At 44.8% G+C, this 18,477-nt stretch overlaps 1 protein-coding gene across 3 annotated transcripts in view; it reads right to left on the reverse strand.

The window, feature by feature from the left end:
• Window positions 1-18,477, reverse strand: part of Pde4b (phosphodiesterase 4B) — a 533,851-nt gene that overhangs the window by 107,706 nt on the left and 407,668 nt on the right. For all 3 annotated transcript variants that reach the window (XM_057785528.1, XM_057785529.1, XM_057785531.1), the window contains 3 exons: window positions 12,680-12,874; window positions 4,295-4,331; window positions 4,127-4,197 (listed from right to left, as the gene is read on the reverse strand). In XM_057785528.1, coding sequence (XP_057641511.1) covers window positions 4,127-4,197; window positions 4,295-4,331; window positions 12,680-12,874 — 303 coding nt within the window. The remainder of the gene's footprint in view (window positions 1-4,126; window positions 4,198-4,294; window positions 4,332-12,679; window positions 12,875-18,477) is intronic.

Here is an 18,477-nt window from a genome sequence, read left to right on the forward strand (position 1 = left end):
AGGTCCTGTGTGAGGGGCTCCCATACATTTCCTCACTTACTCGGAGGAAATTTGGCTAGGTATTTTCCATATCTGAGTGTTCAAGATTTTATGATTCTCAGTTAATTTAAGTCCCATGCCAAAATATATAAAGCTCTGAAAGACATTCCAGATATACACTAGAGAAGATGGTTATTATTTTTTTTTTCAGAGAACGCCGTACATCATGATCCAACTCTGCCTTTGAAGAACTGTGAACGCAAAGATGACGCGATTCTCTGATCATCACGTGTGTCCCTGATTGCTGACGGAAGATGGAAGCGGCCATCTCGGTTACTGAGTGGTGAGGACATTCAGTGACACGGCTGGTCTTTTGGAAGCCATCAAGGGCTTCAGGGAAATGTTTCTGAATTACACAACCCCAAATGGAAAGCTGCAGCCTTCAAAATTAACTCCTGGGACAACGGAAGTGTAGGGTTTAATTTGCAGCCAAGAAATACAGGTCTGATCCCTCGTTTCATTAAGGTGCAAGGAAACCTCAGCAGAAACTTTAAGATTTTCACCCTTTGGGTGGCAGAGCTCAGGCAGACAATGGGCTGCTTTATACAGAGCAAAGAGCCAAAAGATAAAAGAAACCGTAACTTAGGAGAAGTATAGTTCTATGTGGGAGTTCCTTTTCACATAATAAACCACACTAGCCAGATGTCTCATGAAAACCACTCCAAGGACATAATTACTGCTTAAATGCTACATTCAAGACAGGGAGTGGCACCCTGGAACCCACGTTAAATATCCCAGAAAGCAGCTTCTAAATTCCATGGATCTTACAGCTTCAATTGTTAGCGTAAGCTAAGGCTTGTGGGTGGGATGGGGGATGCTCTCCTTAGGCCATGTGCATCCCTGGTAGACAATCTTCTCTTCACTTCCTGCTCTTTGTTGGTGGGTACTGACTACCTAGCAATAGAGTGGAGCGGATCAATGGACCCGCAGCTCTCCAGCCTCCTGCGGCCACGCTACTCCATTTGTGGCTTAAATCTGACACAGAGGTGCCCTCAGCTCCCATAAGGAAAGTTCTTGAGGATCTGCCTTTTCTTATGTTTTTGTCCTTTGATGTTGATTATAAAGAGATACTTTAAATGATCAACCTTGGATAGGAGTTCACACCGAGAAAGGAGGATTGCCATGAGTTCGAGACCAGCCTGAGTCACGTAGTAGGGTGGTGAATTCCAGGTCAGCCAGGATCGTAGAAGAACAACCTATCTCAAAATTAAACCATCAAAAGCCTCGAGATAAATAGCAAGGTGAACTCTTTAAATTACAGATGTGGGTCTTTGGCATCAGCGAATGCAGATGACTAACTCCTGGAGACACACTCCCACATTTGTCTTGGACAAACTGACACAGTGGGTCACAATTGGAGAGCTGGTCCTCAGTCTGAGAATGATAATGGCTCTAGGACCATCCTGTCTATGACATTTAGGATCTCACGATACTTGCTTCCAGGAACTGTGTGTGATCCGGAACATGCAGGGCTATCTGAAGACCCAGTTCTTGAGAATGTGTCATCAGTGTATCCATCAGCAGGGCTAGGCTGTCTCCAAAACTACCCACACTCATGCTAACAAACCGCACTGAGAATGCTGTGTGTACCCACTCCTTGGATCTGTGTAGCATATTGGTTTGGTTCTGGGCATCTTTACTCATCCCCCTCCCTGTCTCCACCTGTAACATTGACTCTGTGTTAATGTTTGTTCTTAGCCTCTTTGATTATCCTGTTTCAGAAGCTGTTCCTACATAACCGCTCAAGCCATCCAGGACTTACCGGGTGTCCTGAATAAGAGGATCACAGCAGTGAGAGTTGGGGTATTGGGTTCAAGGACACAGAAGCTCACTAGAAGCTGTGCAGGTGCTCACATTCAGGTCATTTAATCTCACCCAGCCTTGATTCCTTATCCATAAAATGGAAGTAATTATCTCTGTCACAACTATTGCTTGTGGAGAGCATTGCTGAGATAATAGATATAAAAATTCCCCTAGGTTCAATAAGACTAGTTTTCAGTTATAATAGTTCACAGTTACCATACCATATGTCACTTTGAGTGCTTTATGAATATTAATTCATTTAATCCTCACAATAATCTTATTTTAAAGTTTAGGAAACTGAAACCCAAAGAAGATAATTACCTTGCCCATACATATGATTTCCAAGCAGTAGAACTCTACGATGTCAACACATACAGTTCCAGAAACCAATTATATGGAGAACAGTGTGCAAGGGTAAGGAAATTTCCAAACTTGGCAGGAATTTTCTAAATCATTAGCGATCTATCTCCTAATAGTTCTCTATTCAGAAACACACATTCACACACATACACATGAGATATTTATGAGACATAAAATATGTGCCAGACATCCTACCACAGTCTGGTGATGGACAAAACCCCATAAAGACAGTGTGACAGGTTATTAGCATGCTGTCAGGTCAGATGGAGACCACTCATCATAAAAGAAGTCGGAGTTTGGCCACGCAGACACTGGCAGGGAGGAGACAGTTCAGGCAGAGAGAGTCCGTGATCAGGGTGGAGAGGGGTAGACAGAAAACTGCCAGACCTCGGTTGTTGAACGTAAGCCTGGGTGGCTGGAGACATGATCTGACTGCTCACTGATTAATCACCCCCCACTTCCTGTTAGAACGTAAGCTGTGAAAGGGCAGGGACCTTGTCTGTGTGGACCACTATGAGGTCATCTGTGCTTAGCGTAAAATGAATGGCCAGGACGTATTTGTGTAATTATGGACGTGCAGGAATGGCTGACTAGTGTGTATGAAATAAATACTGGTGAGGTGGATTAATAAATGAATAAACAGGAAGAAAATCTCCAAACCACGTCTTTGGGTTCTGTGTATTGTCTGCGTGTCTGAGTGTTGAAGATTTGTGATTTGTTTTCTGTTTATGTTTCAGATGCTGGAATATCTTTATTTACATGGTGAGAAATCCTGGGGATAAGAATCAAGGCTGAATAGAAAACTGGTGTGTTTCATATGCACTTCCCACAAATAACTTGATGGTAATCATACACAGTAGGTTCTAATTAAACTATATACAACCTGTCACCTGAGGTCAGATGTGGATCTTTTCATCCTTGGCATCAGAGCTCAAAGAGTAGGAATTTTAGATTAGGTATGTTCCCCTCTTACTTGCTCTAAATATAATACAACTAACTTTACATCCCGTTAACTTACTGGACTGTGAGGCATCTCAGACACAATGCACAAGCATCTATACTTGCTCATAAAGAGTGGTCCACTGTAGTGTCCAGGCAAGAGAATGATATAGTCACACAATCAGCGAGGAAGAAAACACACTCTGGCAGGAGTGCACAAAAGAGTTGGTGAGAGTCCGTGATGCTCCCATATCTAGGAATATGAAACTTGCTCTCAAAAGGATGCCTAAAAACCAACTGCAGGACCGTGAGAGGAAAGCGATTGTTTAACCTAGCCTGTACTGTCTCTGTGCTTCATCTGCTTTATCAGACTCTGGATGAAGCCAAGCAAATGACAGATGAAGACTTTGGATAGAGGTATTGACTGCTGACTGAAAAACCTAGAGTCAAGCCTTAGAGTCAAAGTTTCTTCCTTTTTCTTTTCTTTTTTTTCTTCTTTCTTTTTCTTTTTTTTCCAGGTAGGGTTTCTCTATGTAGCATTGGAGTCTGTCCTGGAACTAGCTCTTGTAGACCAGGTGGCCCTCGAACTCACAGAGATCCGCCTGCCTCTGCCTCCTGAGTGCTGGGATTAAAGGCGTGCGCCACCACTGCCCGACTTAGATCCAAAGTTTCTTTAACCTACAGTGAGTGCATTCATAAGCTAGTGGCTTTGTTCCTGAGGGCTCGAGTTTCCCGTCTATAAAGCAGGCTGAGTGAGTGGGCTTGCGGCCCTCTCCTAACTCCTCCCAAGATCATGGACTCTATCACCCTCTGAGGCTATGTTAGTCTTTGAAACACAAGTGAACCTCGTGGCCCTTAAACTTTCTATTTTCAAATGCCTTGTGTACGGAGGTTTAACGTGTAGGGCCGATTTCTAGGCAGTGTTTGTGCTCGGTGTTCGTCAGTGTTTGGGGCTTCTGTGGGAGGGAACTGTAATTCGGCTTACTTGTTGGGAGCTCCCTGGAGGTTCGTCAGCAGAGTGAAGTTGTTTCTTACACTTCGCAAGCTGGCGAGAACCTGCAAGGACAAGGTTTCCAAACTGGTTAGGGTCAAAGGACTGCATTTAAAAAACCACACAGGCGACAGGGTGGGGATGAGCATGATGCGTACATACCTGGGCAAACGGAGTGACAATCAGGTCGTCGCCGTGCCTGGTGGACACAGAAAAAGAAGCAGAGCAGATGAATTTCAATAATGACACACGAGTCATGCAGAAGTTCATCACTGTCAGCAGCCCACCTGTTCCAGTAACCCTTCTGCGTGGGAGGACGATGGGAGCTGTGAACTCCAAAGAAAAACAGCACCCAGCTCATGATTGCTGGCTTTGCGGTGTCTCCATCTAAAAGCTTTGGCAAGAGAGCATGTGTCCTCGGGGCATACAGTCCCATTAAACGGCAGGCCCAGAGTCCTATAATTCAAACTGACTTGTGGATTTGAGTTGCCAGAGCCAGGAAACTCAAAGGGAGGGCTGCCCATAGGCACACTGTGCGTTGGAAAAAAATGGCACAACAGTCTGGATAAAGGGTAACACTGGATTTCCTGGCTTTTGTTCATTTGAACCACAGCTTTAATACCATTTAAACACAGATTTCTGTCTGGGAATCACATTACTTTTTGTTTATAATATACTCTTTTTTTTTCCTCTTAAAGTACCCAAGGAAAAATTTTTAATGGGAATGTGCAGACTGAGCCTACTACAGCGGTAACAGTGACACTCATTTGGTCCCACCGAGCTAAATATGCTCTGTCTCCTGTTTCATCAGTCTGTGCCAGGGACCAGTGAAAACTGGGTTTGCAGCAATACACTTTCCGGGCTTTGGCATCTGCTTTCGTAATCGGCTAACGACTGCCTTCAGCAAGCGCTCTGCTGAAGGTTTGAGAAACCGCATTGGCCACCATCACGAAATTAGGTTAATTTGCTGGCACCTTATGAATCAGCAACACGGAAGCTGATGGCAACAAGCTCCCCTCCCTGTCTGGCCCACCCCTTCTGTCCTCCATCTTCACGCCAAACATGGCGCTTCATCCATGATCATGTGAGGGTACCCCATAATAAGGAAGCACCTGCCTGGTTCCAAGCACCATGTGAAGGCGGGTTTCAAAGCTGCAGACACACGCATCAGTAGCTACTCTTCTCTGATGCCTTGCTAACGTTGGGGCTTCCACTCTTGTCCTTAGCTAGGCACTCTCTGAGATTTCTTGGAGGCCCAGTTTGGACAGTGAGAAGAAAATGAAGACAAGCTGAGAAGTCGTGCGATGGGCCTCTGTGTACATTAGCTCACTTAACACTGGTGATGCAGCGGGAGGCCGGCACGTTCCGGGCAGCAGCTGCTAACTAGCACCCGGCTGGCAAATGGAAGATCTGAGCCTCTCTGCTCCCCTCTGCCTGTGCTTTAAACACGATAGTTTCTATTCTATATTTGCTACATAGTTGACAAATCAAATTATGCAGTAACCACAAGCTCTCCAGTCAAAACATAATAAGGGAGACCAAAACTACTTTTGAAGCTACAATACATATAAACAAAGAAAAAAAATACAAATAAAGGATACTGGGTGGGACCCAAAAGAGAAATTAACTATGGGTTAGTGGAAGTAAGGAAGGCTTGGCTGAGTCAGGAGTGTTTGAGATGAACTTCTAGGGACATAGCCTGTAAGAAGGCAGAAGAGTTACCTATGACAGAAAAGGCAGTAGCAGAGGGTCTAAAATGGGAAAACAGTGAGTGAGCTCCCTGGTGTCTGTTAGAGCACATCCACTATGGCGTATGGAGAGAGTAAGGTTAGAAGGTCCCATGCACCTGAGCTATGGTGCACACAGCCTGCTATGGTGACAATTCCCTCAACAGGAGGAGGCAAGCCGAGGAGGGCTCTCAGGGATGTGGGAGATGAGACAGACAGACTGGAAGAGGATTTCAAGAAGCAAAATACTAGGGGTGCTGAGGACAGCATGGCAGGGAGAGCCCCAGGAGGAACGGCGAGAAGGTTCCTGTCAATGAGAAAGAGCAGACACAGCCAAGAAAGGAGCAGGAATGACACACCGAAGAGATGCCGGGGATTCTGTCAGAATTCAGCACTTACTTGCATAACGAAAGAATATTTTCATTTAAAAAAAATGAGCATCTGAGAAAATAGTCATGAGCAGAAACCAGAAACGTGCAGAGGAGTTGGGAGTTGTCATGATACCCATGGAAGTTTGGGGGTGCATGTTGAATTCAAGGTGCTCAGACACACCTAGGTGGCATTATGGACCAGGGAGGTGGTGTGTCAGAGTTAGGCTTCCCCAAGGCAACAGGGATAGTTACAGGGGGGGAGGGGGAGATAGGGGAGTGAGCATGGCTTCATGCATAGTAGTATATGTAGCTAAGGCAGCCACAGGAGAAGCTCAGGGCTTTCAGAAAGGAGCTAAAAGGAGAGTCAGAAACGGTTGTTACGAATGGTGCCTGGTGGTTTGCACCCAACTGCCTGTGTTTTCATACGGCAAATGTCCAGATGGGTGAAAGACCTTGCTGTCTGTTTCAATTTTTGAGATGAAACTGACATGGCTCATAACATCCAAGGCTGATTCGGAGCACAGGACATTGATTTGGAGTCAAGCAGATCGTCTATGTCTCCTGAGTTCCTGGAGTTTAAATATCTGATGGCAATCAAACGGTTTAGGAAGACAAAACACCACCATGCATAGATCTGATGTTGGGAAAATGATCTGGAGAGGGAGTAAAACTATATAAACTAACAATCACAGAGAGGAAGGTCACCATGGCCCAATGTCAACAGGACTTGCTCAGTGGACTTTTGAAGCTGTGGCACCAGGATATTCAGAAACAGGAGTGGATTGGAGGATTGCCTGTACTGGCTCCCTAAGAGCATCTGAGCAACTAACTTAATGCTGTAGGTCAGATCATAGCTGGTAGGGAAATGAACAGATTTAGAACAAGAATCAGGGAAGAAACCCAATAAAATAAAACAAAACCTTCCCAGATTGCAGAACTATTTAGAAATCATAACTATGCTAGTTTACAAATTAAGAATAAGCAGAGATTGCAGTATCAAAATATGTGAATATGGATTCTTATTTAATTTTTAATTTCCCAGATTAGAGAAAGGCAGTGTGCTTTCTCTGAAACAAGGTGAAATACTCAGAACCGTTACACAAGCACCCTCTAGTGACAGAATCAGAGCATTACAATCTTTTAGTCCAAGCATGACCCCTCCAAGCTCAGAACAGCTTCTTGCAATTGGGTCTTGGAATTGAGAGTGTAGATCAGATCTTAACCATAAAACAGCTTTCTTTTTAGAAATCAAAATTGCTGCTTCTCACCACTAGACTCTGAGCTTTATTAATTTACTTCGTAATTGTTGTTTTTCACTATATGTGGAATTGTCTTTTGTTGGGCTGTAGTTGATTTCCACAGATTAGAACTGTGGTGGCTGAGAACACACATCCTGCCCCTGGCCGGCATTGTCTTATTTCCCAGATAGTTTATTAAACCGGTGAGAGTTAGACAAGCCATGTCTCTTCTCTGCAAATGGGGGTTCTGTAAGAAATGAGGTATCTTTCTTGGCAGATAAAAGCATTCTATTTATTTAGCCATAGGCATCAGTAATGGGTTCTTTATTATTGAAAATAATAAATGTTATTTATTAAATATAAATATAAATAAATGTTGTCTGTCTATCTTCTGGCTGGTAACAACCTCTTTAAGATACACCTTCTTTAAGCCTGTCCCTACTACAGTCTAGAGGACTTGACTTTCTACTATACAGTCGTTACAGAATGCTTTTGTAGATATTGTTGGGATATTGGAAGGAAGTACCTAGTTGACAGGGAACGATGCTGTCATCTACCATGTTGGTCAGGTGGGAAACTCCCCTCTGCTTCATTTTACCATCACCCACGATGATTTGTCAGTCCTGATCCACAAACATTTCTTACTGTCAGCCAAGCCCTCTCTGTTGTAGGTCCCCTTCCTTGATGTTACATACAGGCAAGGCCTAAGTTGCCCCCTTATTGACTCTTCAGCTCACCCTTTCTCCTGAGCTCATTTCAAACCCAGACACATCCTGATGTGAAGTCCTGCAGCTTCCCACTGCCTGGCTGCAGCAGGCAGAATAACTCCTAGGCCTTGCACAACGAGGGTGAAACCTGTTGCTTCACCGGCCTCAGCTCTCCACAGTCCTTCTTAGAGTTAAGAGCTGGTCAGTCACGGCCTTTTTCCTGTGCACACCCTCCGGTCCTCCTCTCCATCCTCCAGCTCAGCTAGCTGGACCTCCTCCCATAGACCAGTCACCCCGCCTGGCCAGGACTTGTACAAGGCTCTCTAGTTTTGCCTTTATTTCTGAATGTATTAAAGCTGCTAACTGACTTATTCATCGCTTAGATTTTTAAAGGTACAGAAAATCCCTTAATGTTTCCAGCTAAGTAAAGATTCACTAAAAGAAAGATTGAACATGGTGCATATTGATAGTTAGAAGGACAGGGAAATCAGGGATGAATATCCTTATTTGGGGCCTGGTGTGGTTTGCATCCTGGATCTTTGCACTGGCTCGCCATCTGGACTCCTTGGGTTCAAGCCTCTCTTCTCGTCCCATGCTTTCCACTTGAACTGACAAAGCTGTAGTTCCTACCACACCAAGGATACAGGGACTAAATTAATGACATATGCAAAGTACTTTAGCACGTGGCACACAGGCGAGGCTTCATCAATGTATGGTTTTACTTACAAATGATTTGGACCATAAGAGAGATCCCATGTCTTAACAGCCATGCTAAGCCAAGCAAATGAAGCAGCTGGGAGCCTTAGGTACCACACTGTACTTTTTGGTAGTCTATCAATAAGCAGGTTTTAAATTTAAATGGTCTATTATTCGTGCTTTTTGGGTTTTTTTTAAATGGCTTCTGCTAATTTTCAGTAATTTGGGTTCCCACTGAGAAACCTGTACCACAGTATGCGAAGGCATTAGTTTAAAAATGACTACAGCCCAGGAATTGAGGAGGGACCAAGAGACTGACACATCCAGGAGCGTAGCTGAGCTTGCTATTAGGGACCCAGCGAGGACTTCATTTTGTTTTACCAGAAAGACGCATTGCAAGCTATTCTCTGTTGCTAAAAGCCATTTAAAATTTCCCATTTGTATTTTTAACTTATTCCTCTACTCTCACCTAACCTGTAAGCAATTTCTATCTATTCTACTGAGACCGTTCATATAGGGAACATTTCAAAGCCGACATTGTCCTATGGCTAGGATTTAATGGAGCAGAATCATGCAAAGCTTCTCACTTTTGTCTTAATTTGAATTTTGACCAATCCATGCTAGATTGGAAGGCCTCCTGAGAAAATGCCATTCTGAGCCATCCCAGAGGCCTTTGCATCAGGGTGCCTGAGTTTCCATGACTGCTTTTTGTCAGAAAGATCTCTTCTGCAGAGACAGGAGCAATGAGGGGGAGACGGGGAGGAGCTACTGTTCCCATATTGAGTTCAGTTCTTCCTGCACAGTGGTCATCAGGAGAAAGGGCTTTAAAGAGCCTTACTTCGTGGGGCTGGAGGGAAGGCTCAGTGGTGAAGAGCACTGGCTGCTCTTCCAGAGGACCCTGGTTTGATTCCCTACCACCCACATGGTCACTCATTCCTGGGAATCCAATGTTCTCTTCCAGCCTCCGCTGACACTGAACACACATGGAGCACAGATATCCATCCAGACAAATAACCATATACATAAAATAAAATTAATTAATAAATAAAAACATTTAAAATACCTTAAAAGATAAAGGTTACAATTGAATTAGATGAAGGAAAATGTATATTCCTAAAAACATAACTAAAAAGTGGATTTTTTTTTTTAAGAACATCACTTTAGTTTAGTTGTGGACACCAATGTGAAACTGAGTTTTCCAATGTGGCTCTGACAAAATAAACTGCCAGAGGAAACTGGACATTATTTAAACCTTGTGGCTTCTCATATGGAGACGTATAATGTCCTTAAACGTCAAACACAAATTTTACAGTTATGCTTAAATATTTTCCAAACCAAACCCTTCACCCTCATTCAGCAGGGAGATTTTAATGTGCCCTGATATCAGTATGCGAAATAAAGGGGGGTTGTTGGCTCTGCTACCATCTGTACTTTCCTGGGAAGGACTTATCTTTACCGTGGGCTCTCGCTACTTCTCTTTATCTTTAAAAAGGGGGTTTGCTCAATGAGAAGAATGCTTTCTCTGCCGATGAGGACAAAGGTTTAACTCCTCCACGCGGGCACTGAAAGCTAGGCGTGGCCAAGTGTGACTTGAACTCAAGCTTTGGGTAGAGACATGCTGATGATGAAAGCTCCCTGGTCAGAAAGCCTAGCTCCAAACTGTAACCTTTCAGGCAAGAGGGCAGAGAGCAGGAAAGGAAAACTTTTGACTTCTGGCTCTGGCCTCCACATCTCCATCCACATCGTCAGTGCGTGCAACACACACACACACACACACACACACACACATACACACACACAGGGTAGAAGGGGAGATTAATAGAAATCAAAAAGCTAAAAAGGAATAATGATGCTAGATAATTCTTGTGTGTGACATTTTTGCTTTTCTAGAACTGAAGTTGGCAACACTGTACAGGTAAACTTGGGAGGAGGTTTTACCGGTCAGTGAAAGTACCAAGAGGTAAAACTGGTGGCAAGGATGCTGGCTGCTGAGATCCTCTGAGCTGTAGTTGCATCAGCTGGAGACTAAGCTGGCTTGTAAGTTTTAAATTATCTTCAAATTTAAACTCTCACTATAGATTTATCTCACACAAGGAAACAGCAGAATCTCAGCTGGAGTTTAATCAGCCTGTTCTGTAAAGGCCGAGTGACCTGAAGACTCACTGTGAGGTTTGGGGTGAGTTTGGGAATGAGTAGGGTAAGAATTAATCAAGGAGACACATATATTCCAAAGCTAGCTGTCTGTTTGTTAATCGGCGTGGGAATAGGTCTGTGCCTACTTGGAGCGCCCTGCATTTCCTTTGCTCCCCCATGATAAAATGCAGACTGTGTAGGTTTGGCAGTGGCTACAGCTTGGATGTCAGGCTAACAGGTAGCACATGTAAAGGAACCTGGCCCTCGGCACATGCTCATTCCATGTGGGTTGTGTCCTATGCTGTGGAGGTTAGTGTGCCTGTGTGTGACCCTCGTATCATAGTCAATTATTGTCGTCTCCCTGAGAAGACACTGACTCTTGAAGAACACGCTCTTGTTTGAACCCATCTCTGGTGTCTCATACTGTTTCACTCATTTTTTTTAAATCCCCAAATTTTATCACACTGCACAGTATATGGGAGAATCAGTAAATATAAGAAATGTGAATTTTGACCCACTCATGACTGGAATAATTTACGACCGTAGACTACCTTTTTTAAAAAAAGGCAGATTTATTTGCTTTTGCTTTTCTTGTATGCATATGAGTGATTACCTGCATGCATATATGTGCACCATACACATGTCTGATGCCCACAGAGGCCTGAAGAAGGTGTTGGATCCTCTGGAACAAGAGTTGCAGATAACTAAGCCACCATCTGGGCACAGGGAACCAAACCTAAGTCCTCTGTAAGAGCCAGTGCTGTTAACAATTGAGCCAGCTTTCCTGGCCCCCAGGCTAGACTACTTCTATTAAGATTGCTGGGAGAGAGACCCTGCAGGATATTTTCCTGCTGCCAGTCATAAAGCATTTCATGCCCTTTTACCGAGAAGGTAAATCTTTTGGGGTTCCTTTTTAACAGAGGACGAGAAGGAAGTGGACTTTCCTAGGCTGGACATTTTAGGGAGTTTTTGATACTTTTATAACATACAATGTTAAAACCAATTAGTGTGTGCCCAGAAACCTTTTAAGTCATGGGTTTTCAGCAACCAATTTTATTTGGGTTCAGAAATTTAATAAACAGGCAACACGAACCAGTTGTCCTTCTTTAAATAAAAAACAGCTATCTGCAATTAGTATCAGCAAAACAAAGATATCGCCTGTGCTTTGGCTGTTCTGTGTCTCACCAAGGAGCCAGGCAGCAGGTAGGTATGATGGTAAAATCTCACAGAAGGTCCACAGGCATGTGGCTGGATGACAGCCTAGTTAAATGCCCCTGCGCAAAGGCCACGGAGTGAGAATGCAGACAACCAACCACCATTTTTGTTCTGGCCCAAAGCCTCATACGCCCACATACCCAAGTGTGGTTTGTGAAACGTGTTAAGTTTTTCATCCCATAAATGGTTCAGTTCAGGAAATAAGCCCAACGAAAGTTTTCAGATAACAGATGTGAACTGAAGGCTGTGTGTGAGGGTTTTGGTTTGTTTTCTTTGTATGCCTTAGGACCCCCGTCAAAATTCTGCAAGTCCTGAAGATGGATGTCTTTGTCGCTCTTTCAGTTTTCTCTCCTTTCCCTGGGTTGGCAACAGTTGCTGCCTGCCGCTGCTGCAGTAGGGTTAAGGATGAGGTTATTCGCGAGACTGAAACCCAGAGAGGAACAGGAACAGTTTTACTTACTGCTCGCTTGGAAGCGATGAGTTCCTTGACATCGCTTTTGGTGACAAGTCATAGTCGCTGTCGGATCGGTAGAGGAAGGACTCTCTGCGTTGGCTGTGCCCAGGGAACGTGGCGTGAAGCACCAGCCCAGAAGAAGAGCTGGCCTGAGGGTCCAGCGGGCTCCGACCTGGGGAAGGGCCATTTTCCACATCGAAGCTATAAAAGAAAGGAGGGACAGTCTGGTCACTTGGGAACTGCAGAGAACAGTTTGCATACACAGAGAATTTCCAGGCGGCGGGCACTGCGGGCCAGACTCTTCCGGCAAAGCATCACAGATGGTTGCAATCCTTCCCATTTTGTCTGGAGGAAGCTGAATTCTACAAACTTCACTCATTACCCAGGTTTACTGTCAATCAATAATAACCCAAAATTTGGACCAAAGAGCAAAACTCATGACCTCTCAGCAGCGTGACCAATTGTGACAAATTCAGAATGAGAAGCAGGTGAGAGAAAAAACAAAGTTTGTTGCTAATGAGCAACTCCAGAGGGGGCATCTAGCATAGCTGGAGGTGCCAGACGAAGATATCACGAGAGTGAATCTTCCTAGCTGGAAGATTTCTTCCTCACATAAATATCAGCCTCATTAAAGACAGAATTTGCATATTTCTGAATGTTTTGGGAACAAAGTGTTATCCTGAAAACACTCGCTGTCTGATTAGAGAGGCCTTGCCTGATATTTAATATTCATATGTAAATTTAGCCACATAAATGACTTAATTAATCTGATAACACCAAATTACTGGCCCAGGCTGCAGAGCCAGGCCTCTGGAGAAGAATACCACCATTGAGTCTGGCAAAAGAGTGCAGGGGAGATTCTGATCAGTGGCAATCACTCAGGGAGGTGCCCTCCGGCCCAGTGGTATTTGGAAAGCTCCTATCTTGAACACAAACAGGAGCCCTGTGGACTTTGAACCTGTCTCTGCCCCATCCTGCTATCACCCTGGAGCAGCTTGTCCTTCCCACATGTGCTTTTCCCATTCCAGATGTGTTTCCTCTGCATACACAGCTCCCCTTGGCGTCAGATGGACAGTAACCACTCCCCTAGTTTCTCTCAGACTCTCACTGCTCTCCTGTTGAAGCTTGGCAGAGAGACGGTGAAAGAGGCATGCGACATGGCACTGCGATCGTCTTTCATCCAGTTCCACCACAAGAGTCAGCTTTGATTATGTTTGCCGAGCTGCCACAGTCCCCTCACTTATCCCAATCTACTCTTTGTGTGTTTTTTGTTGTCGTTGTTGCTTCTATTTCTTAAATTTACAAGGTGCTTTCTGATATATTATTGCATTTAATCCTAATATCCCTGCAAGTTATATAAGTTATATAATCCAATTCCTTTACACTGAAGGTAAATAAGGCAAAAGAAAAAAATCCATATCTTGTTTAAGGAAACATGCTAGATTACTGGTTTGCCCGTAGTCACTCGGATGGAGGGGACACACCCCGAGACCCTCAGCAGATGCCTGAAAGAGCAGCTGGTGGCCAGCTCCGTACATAGTGTTCTCTTCTACACAGATACACTAGTGACGAAGTTTGTACATCAGTAATGGTAAGAGGTTCACATCGATTAACACTGAGTCGATTCTAAAACTCTAAGGTAAAAACAGAGACACGACTCTGTCGATAAAATTCTTCATGTGAAGACACAGAGAACTGATTCTGGAGCCCCAGCACCTAAGTGGAAAACCAGGCACACCTGCAATCCCAATACTGTAGAAGTACAGATGTGTGGGGGACATCCCACATCAGACACGGATCCTGACAACTCTCTGGCCAGCTAGTCTATGCACATCAGTGAGCCCCAGGTTTGCTGATAGAGTCTGTATCAAAAAGCACGGTGAAAAGTTATTAAGGAAGACATCTAATGTGGTCCTCCATCCCGCACAAGCATGACTGCATATGTGTTTACATGAACACACACACACACACACACACCACGCACAAGAATTTATTAAATAAGAAATATTGTAACAAAATTTATCTACAACTCATGAATGTTTATTTCTAGACTTTTCCATTTCATATTTTTGAACCATTTTGATGATGGGCCACTGAAGCCACACGAAGACCACAGAGGAGGGACAGGCACTCTGGTTGCCAGATAGAAGCCACGTTTTCCCACTCCGTTTCTTTACGGCCTCGGGCACCTCGGGCTTCTCTCGTCATTAGTTCAGAATGGCATGCTGGATAATGGAATGCCGTTTCTTTTCTACCCAGAGTTGTAGTTGGTCTGTGAGAGTCAGTCTACGACCACTCTCGAATGATCCTCACGGGACACCGAGTGCCATCGTGAATAAGCAGGAAGGAGGCAGGAGATTGCCTTGAAGCTGTAGCTTTACTTGCAGCATGAGGAGCAATGACAGAATGCAGGAGTGAAATGCCACCACAGAGACAGTGGATCAAAGCTGCTTTTAGACTCCACGCAAGCACTGAGAGCAAGCCACGCGGGAGGATCCCTGGGGAAAGGCCGAGCAGGTGCCACGGTGACCTAACATGTACCACTATGTACCAGGGTTAACATGACTCCACAGATGGCCCTTCTCAGAAGTCCAGTGGTGTGGGACGGGCAACGTTCCAAGGCTGCAGGCAGGTGTGTAGTACCTTGCCCTTGCTTTCTTGCCAGCCGGCCTGGCTCAAGTGAAGATAAAATGAAGCACACTGCAAGCTCAGTTGGGTGAGACTCTACCAGCTGTTGCTTTGTGGAGCAGATCCTTGGCTGCCCCCCAAATCCCCTACGATCTGTATGTCCTGATTCTGACTCTGAGATCTTCTTTAGAAAAACATTTATTTAAAATAAAAACATTATTTTATATGTATAGCCTATTCTTCTGTCTTGCACCATGTGTATGCCTCGTGCCCTTGGAGGCCAGAAGAGAGTGCAGGGTCCCTTGGGAGTGAAGTTACAGATGGCTGTAAACTATCAGGTGGGTGCTGGGTCCTCTGAAAGAGCAGCTGGCACGCTTAACCACTGAGCTATCTCTCCAGCCCTCTGAACTCTTCTTAACAGCAAAGAGGGTAGGTTCTTCAAAGGTGAAACTGGCATCAGCCAGTGATGATGAGCCTAAGAGTGGAGTGAACTTTTAAATTCCATGGGCAATTGTATTGTTATTCATTTGGTATACATCTTCATAGTTTTTCGATAACAAACCCGCAGAACACAGTGGATATCCAGTTGCCCTAGAGGCTCCAGTATGGGCCAGACTAAAGTGTTTTGTTTGGGATGCCAGGTAGTCTCCAAATTGAGCTTTGTGATCAGTGCTCATGCGGTACCACTGACTATTGTGACCGTCACTGCTCTCTGCCCGCACCAACATCTTGCAGCTAGTATGCCCACCAAGTCTTAGAGCATTTCCCATGAGGTTTCTATTAGGGTTAATATATATTCATTCCCACTATCAGCATCCATGCTGTGTAGAGGCCACGCCCCCAAAAACACTAGCAGGAAAGTGAGGGCCTGAGGACGCTCTGTTAAGCTTACTAAGCACACCTGGTAGGTGACCCGGAACTAGATTCCTCCCTACAGAAACTCTTTCCTCTTTGGTTTTCTTTTCTTTTTTCATTACACTGTCTAAACTCAAAAGAGAGCTTGCTGGAATTCAGAAGAAGCCAGGGAAGAGGTCTCTATTTCAAAGAAGGTGTCTCAGCAAGACACGTCGTCTTTCAGATCCCTGGGGCACTGTTTCAAAGCATCCAGCACAGATGTACAGCTTCGGAACAAACGTGAATCACTACCCAGACACCAGACCCAGGCACAGCCAAATGAGTAAGCAGCCATCACAATGCACCCCACAGATCCAGGGAATAAGGGGGAAGTGTTGGCCCAGAGAGGAGACTGAAGGCAGCCTTATCAAGTGAAATGAATATACCACACAGAAATACGATCAGGAAGAAAAGCGAAGCTGCAATGCCAGAAACAAACACACAAGCAGGGTCGTCATTTATTTAGGGCATTTTCTAGCTCGGCCTTGATCAGGACACACATTTTGCAACCAGGCTTCTTTAGATTAAAAAGTCATTATATAAGCAGTATAAGAAAGCTCTAGAAAACATAGACAAAAGCCAAAGAGATGCATCTACTAGTACTTGTTAGTACTTTAGTATTTTTCCATCCGTGTGTGTGTGTGTGTGTGTGTGTGTGTGCTCTGTATGTGGGGGTGATATGTGGCTAGGTGGTGTGTGTTGGGATGGAGGTGTATCTCCCAGCACATGTGTGTGGAAGGCAGAGGTCAATGTTAGCTGTCTTTCTCAGCTGTTCTTTGCTTTCCTACCTGGGGACCCACTGACTTGGTTTCAGCTGATGAGCTTCGAGACTCTCCCCGCTCCACCCCTCCTCTGCTGTAGTGCTGCCTACAGATAGTCACTACCTTTTCCACCCAGGTTTTACATAGGTTTTGAGGCTCCAAACCTGGGTCCTGATCCTTCTATGGTAAGCCATTTACTAACTGAGCTTCTTCCCAGCCTTCATCTGAACATCTTTTCATACTGATTTGAATATTGATTTTATAAGGTTTCACTATTTACTGCAGTTTCTCCAATAACCCCTTTCCATAGACTACTTCTTGGTTCATCCAGCAGCTATACCCCAGTTTTCAGAACAATTCTCTTACATTCGGTTCCTATATTCACGATTCTAAGTAATTCTTGTATTTGGAGTAGTTAAGATTGCAGATACTTGGACATCTATTATTTGTGAAGTCATGTTGACGTCTCAGGTAAATCTGGAGGATGCCACTCATAAAGTTCTGACTATGTGGTTCCATCTGGACGGAACCTTCATCTGGCGATGGATCGAGATAGAGACAGAGACCCAATTTGGAGCAACGGACTGAGCTCTTAAGGTCCAAATGAGGAGCAGAAGGAGGGAGAACATGAGCAAGGAAGTCAGGACCACGAGGCGTGCACCCACCCACTGTGACAGTGGAACTGATCTATTGGGAGCTCACCAAGGCCAGCTGGACTAGGACTGAATAAGCATGTGATGAAACCGGACTCTCTGAACATGGTGGACAATGAAGGCTGTTGAGAAGCCAAGGACAATGGCACTAGGTTTCGATCCTAATACATGAACTGGCTTTGTGGGAGCCTAGCCTGTTTGGATGCTCACCTTCCAGGACCTAGATAGAAGTGGGAGGACCTTGGACTTCCCGCAGGGCAGGGAATTTGGACTGCTCTTCAGTATCAAGGGAGGGGGAATGGAGTGGGGGGGAGGGGGAGAGGAGTGGGGAGAGGGGGAGGGAAATGGGAAACGGGGAAGAGGCGGAAATTTTAATTAAAAAAGAATAAAAAAAAAAACTCAAAAAAAAAAGTTCTGACTATGCGAATAGGCCATATGGATGTGGTCGTTCATATCCAACATGTGGACCGCAACAGTTCTAAGCGCACCTTTCTTCCAGGATAGAAGGCCCACCCTGACGTCTGGCTCACTCAGCTCCTTCACTCTGTGTGCAGCTCCTCTACTTGGCTGGGCCTGCTTCTCCTACTGGTTCCTCTCAACTTAATCAATGGCTTATTGTCTAATGTCTAATGCTTTAACTGCCTTTTTTTTTTTTTTTTTTTTTTGTAGTGGGAGATTTCGGCTCCTCAGGAAGTGGTGGCAGGAGAGGCTATGCGTGAGAAGTGATGTCCCTGTCCCTGGAAGCACTTTCCTACTGCCGTCTCCAGTACAAGGCTTTCTTCTGAAATCTCGGATCACCTTTTCCAGGAAGCTCTCTCTGGCACTGCAGTCCCAAATTCACGTAGATGCCCACCCTTCCTGTGCACTT

Source organism: Chionomys nivalis, chromosome 11 (genome assembly GCF_950005125.1).
Source record: "Chionomys nivalis chromosome 11, mChiNiv1.1, whole genome shotgun sequence".
Taxonomy (NCBI): Eukaryota; Metazoa; Chordata; class Mammalia; order Rodentia; family Cricetidae; genus Chionomys; species Chionomys nivalis.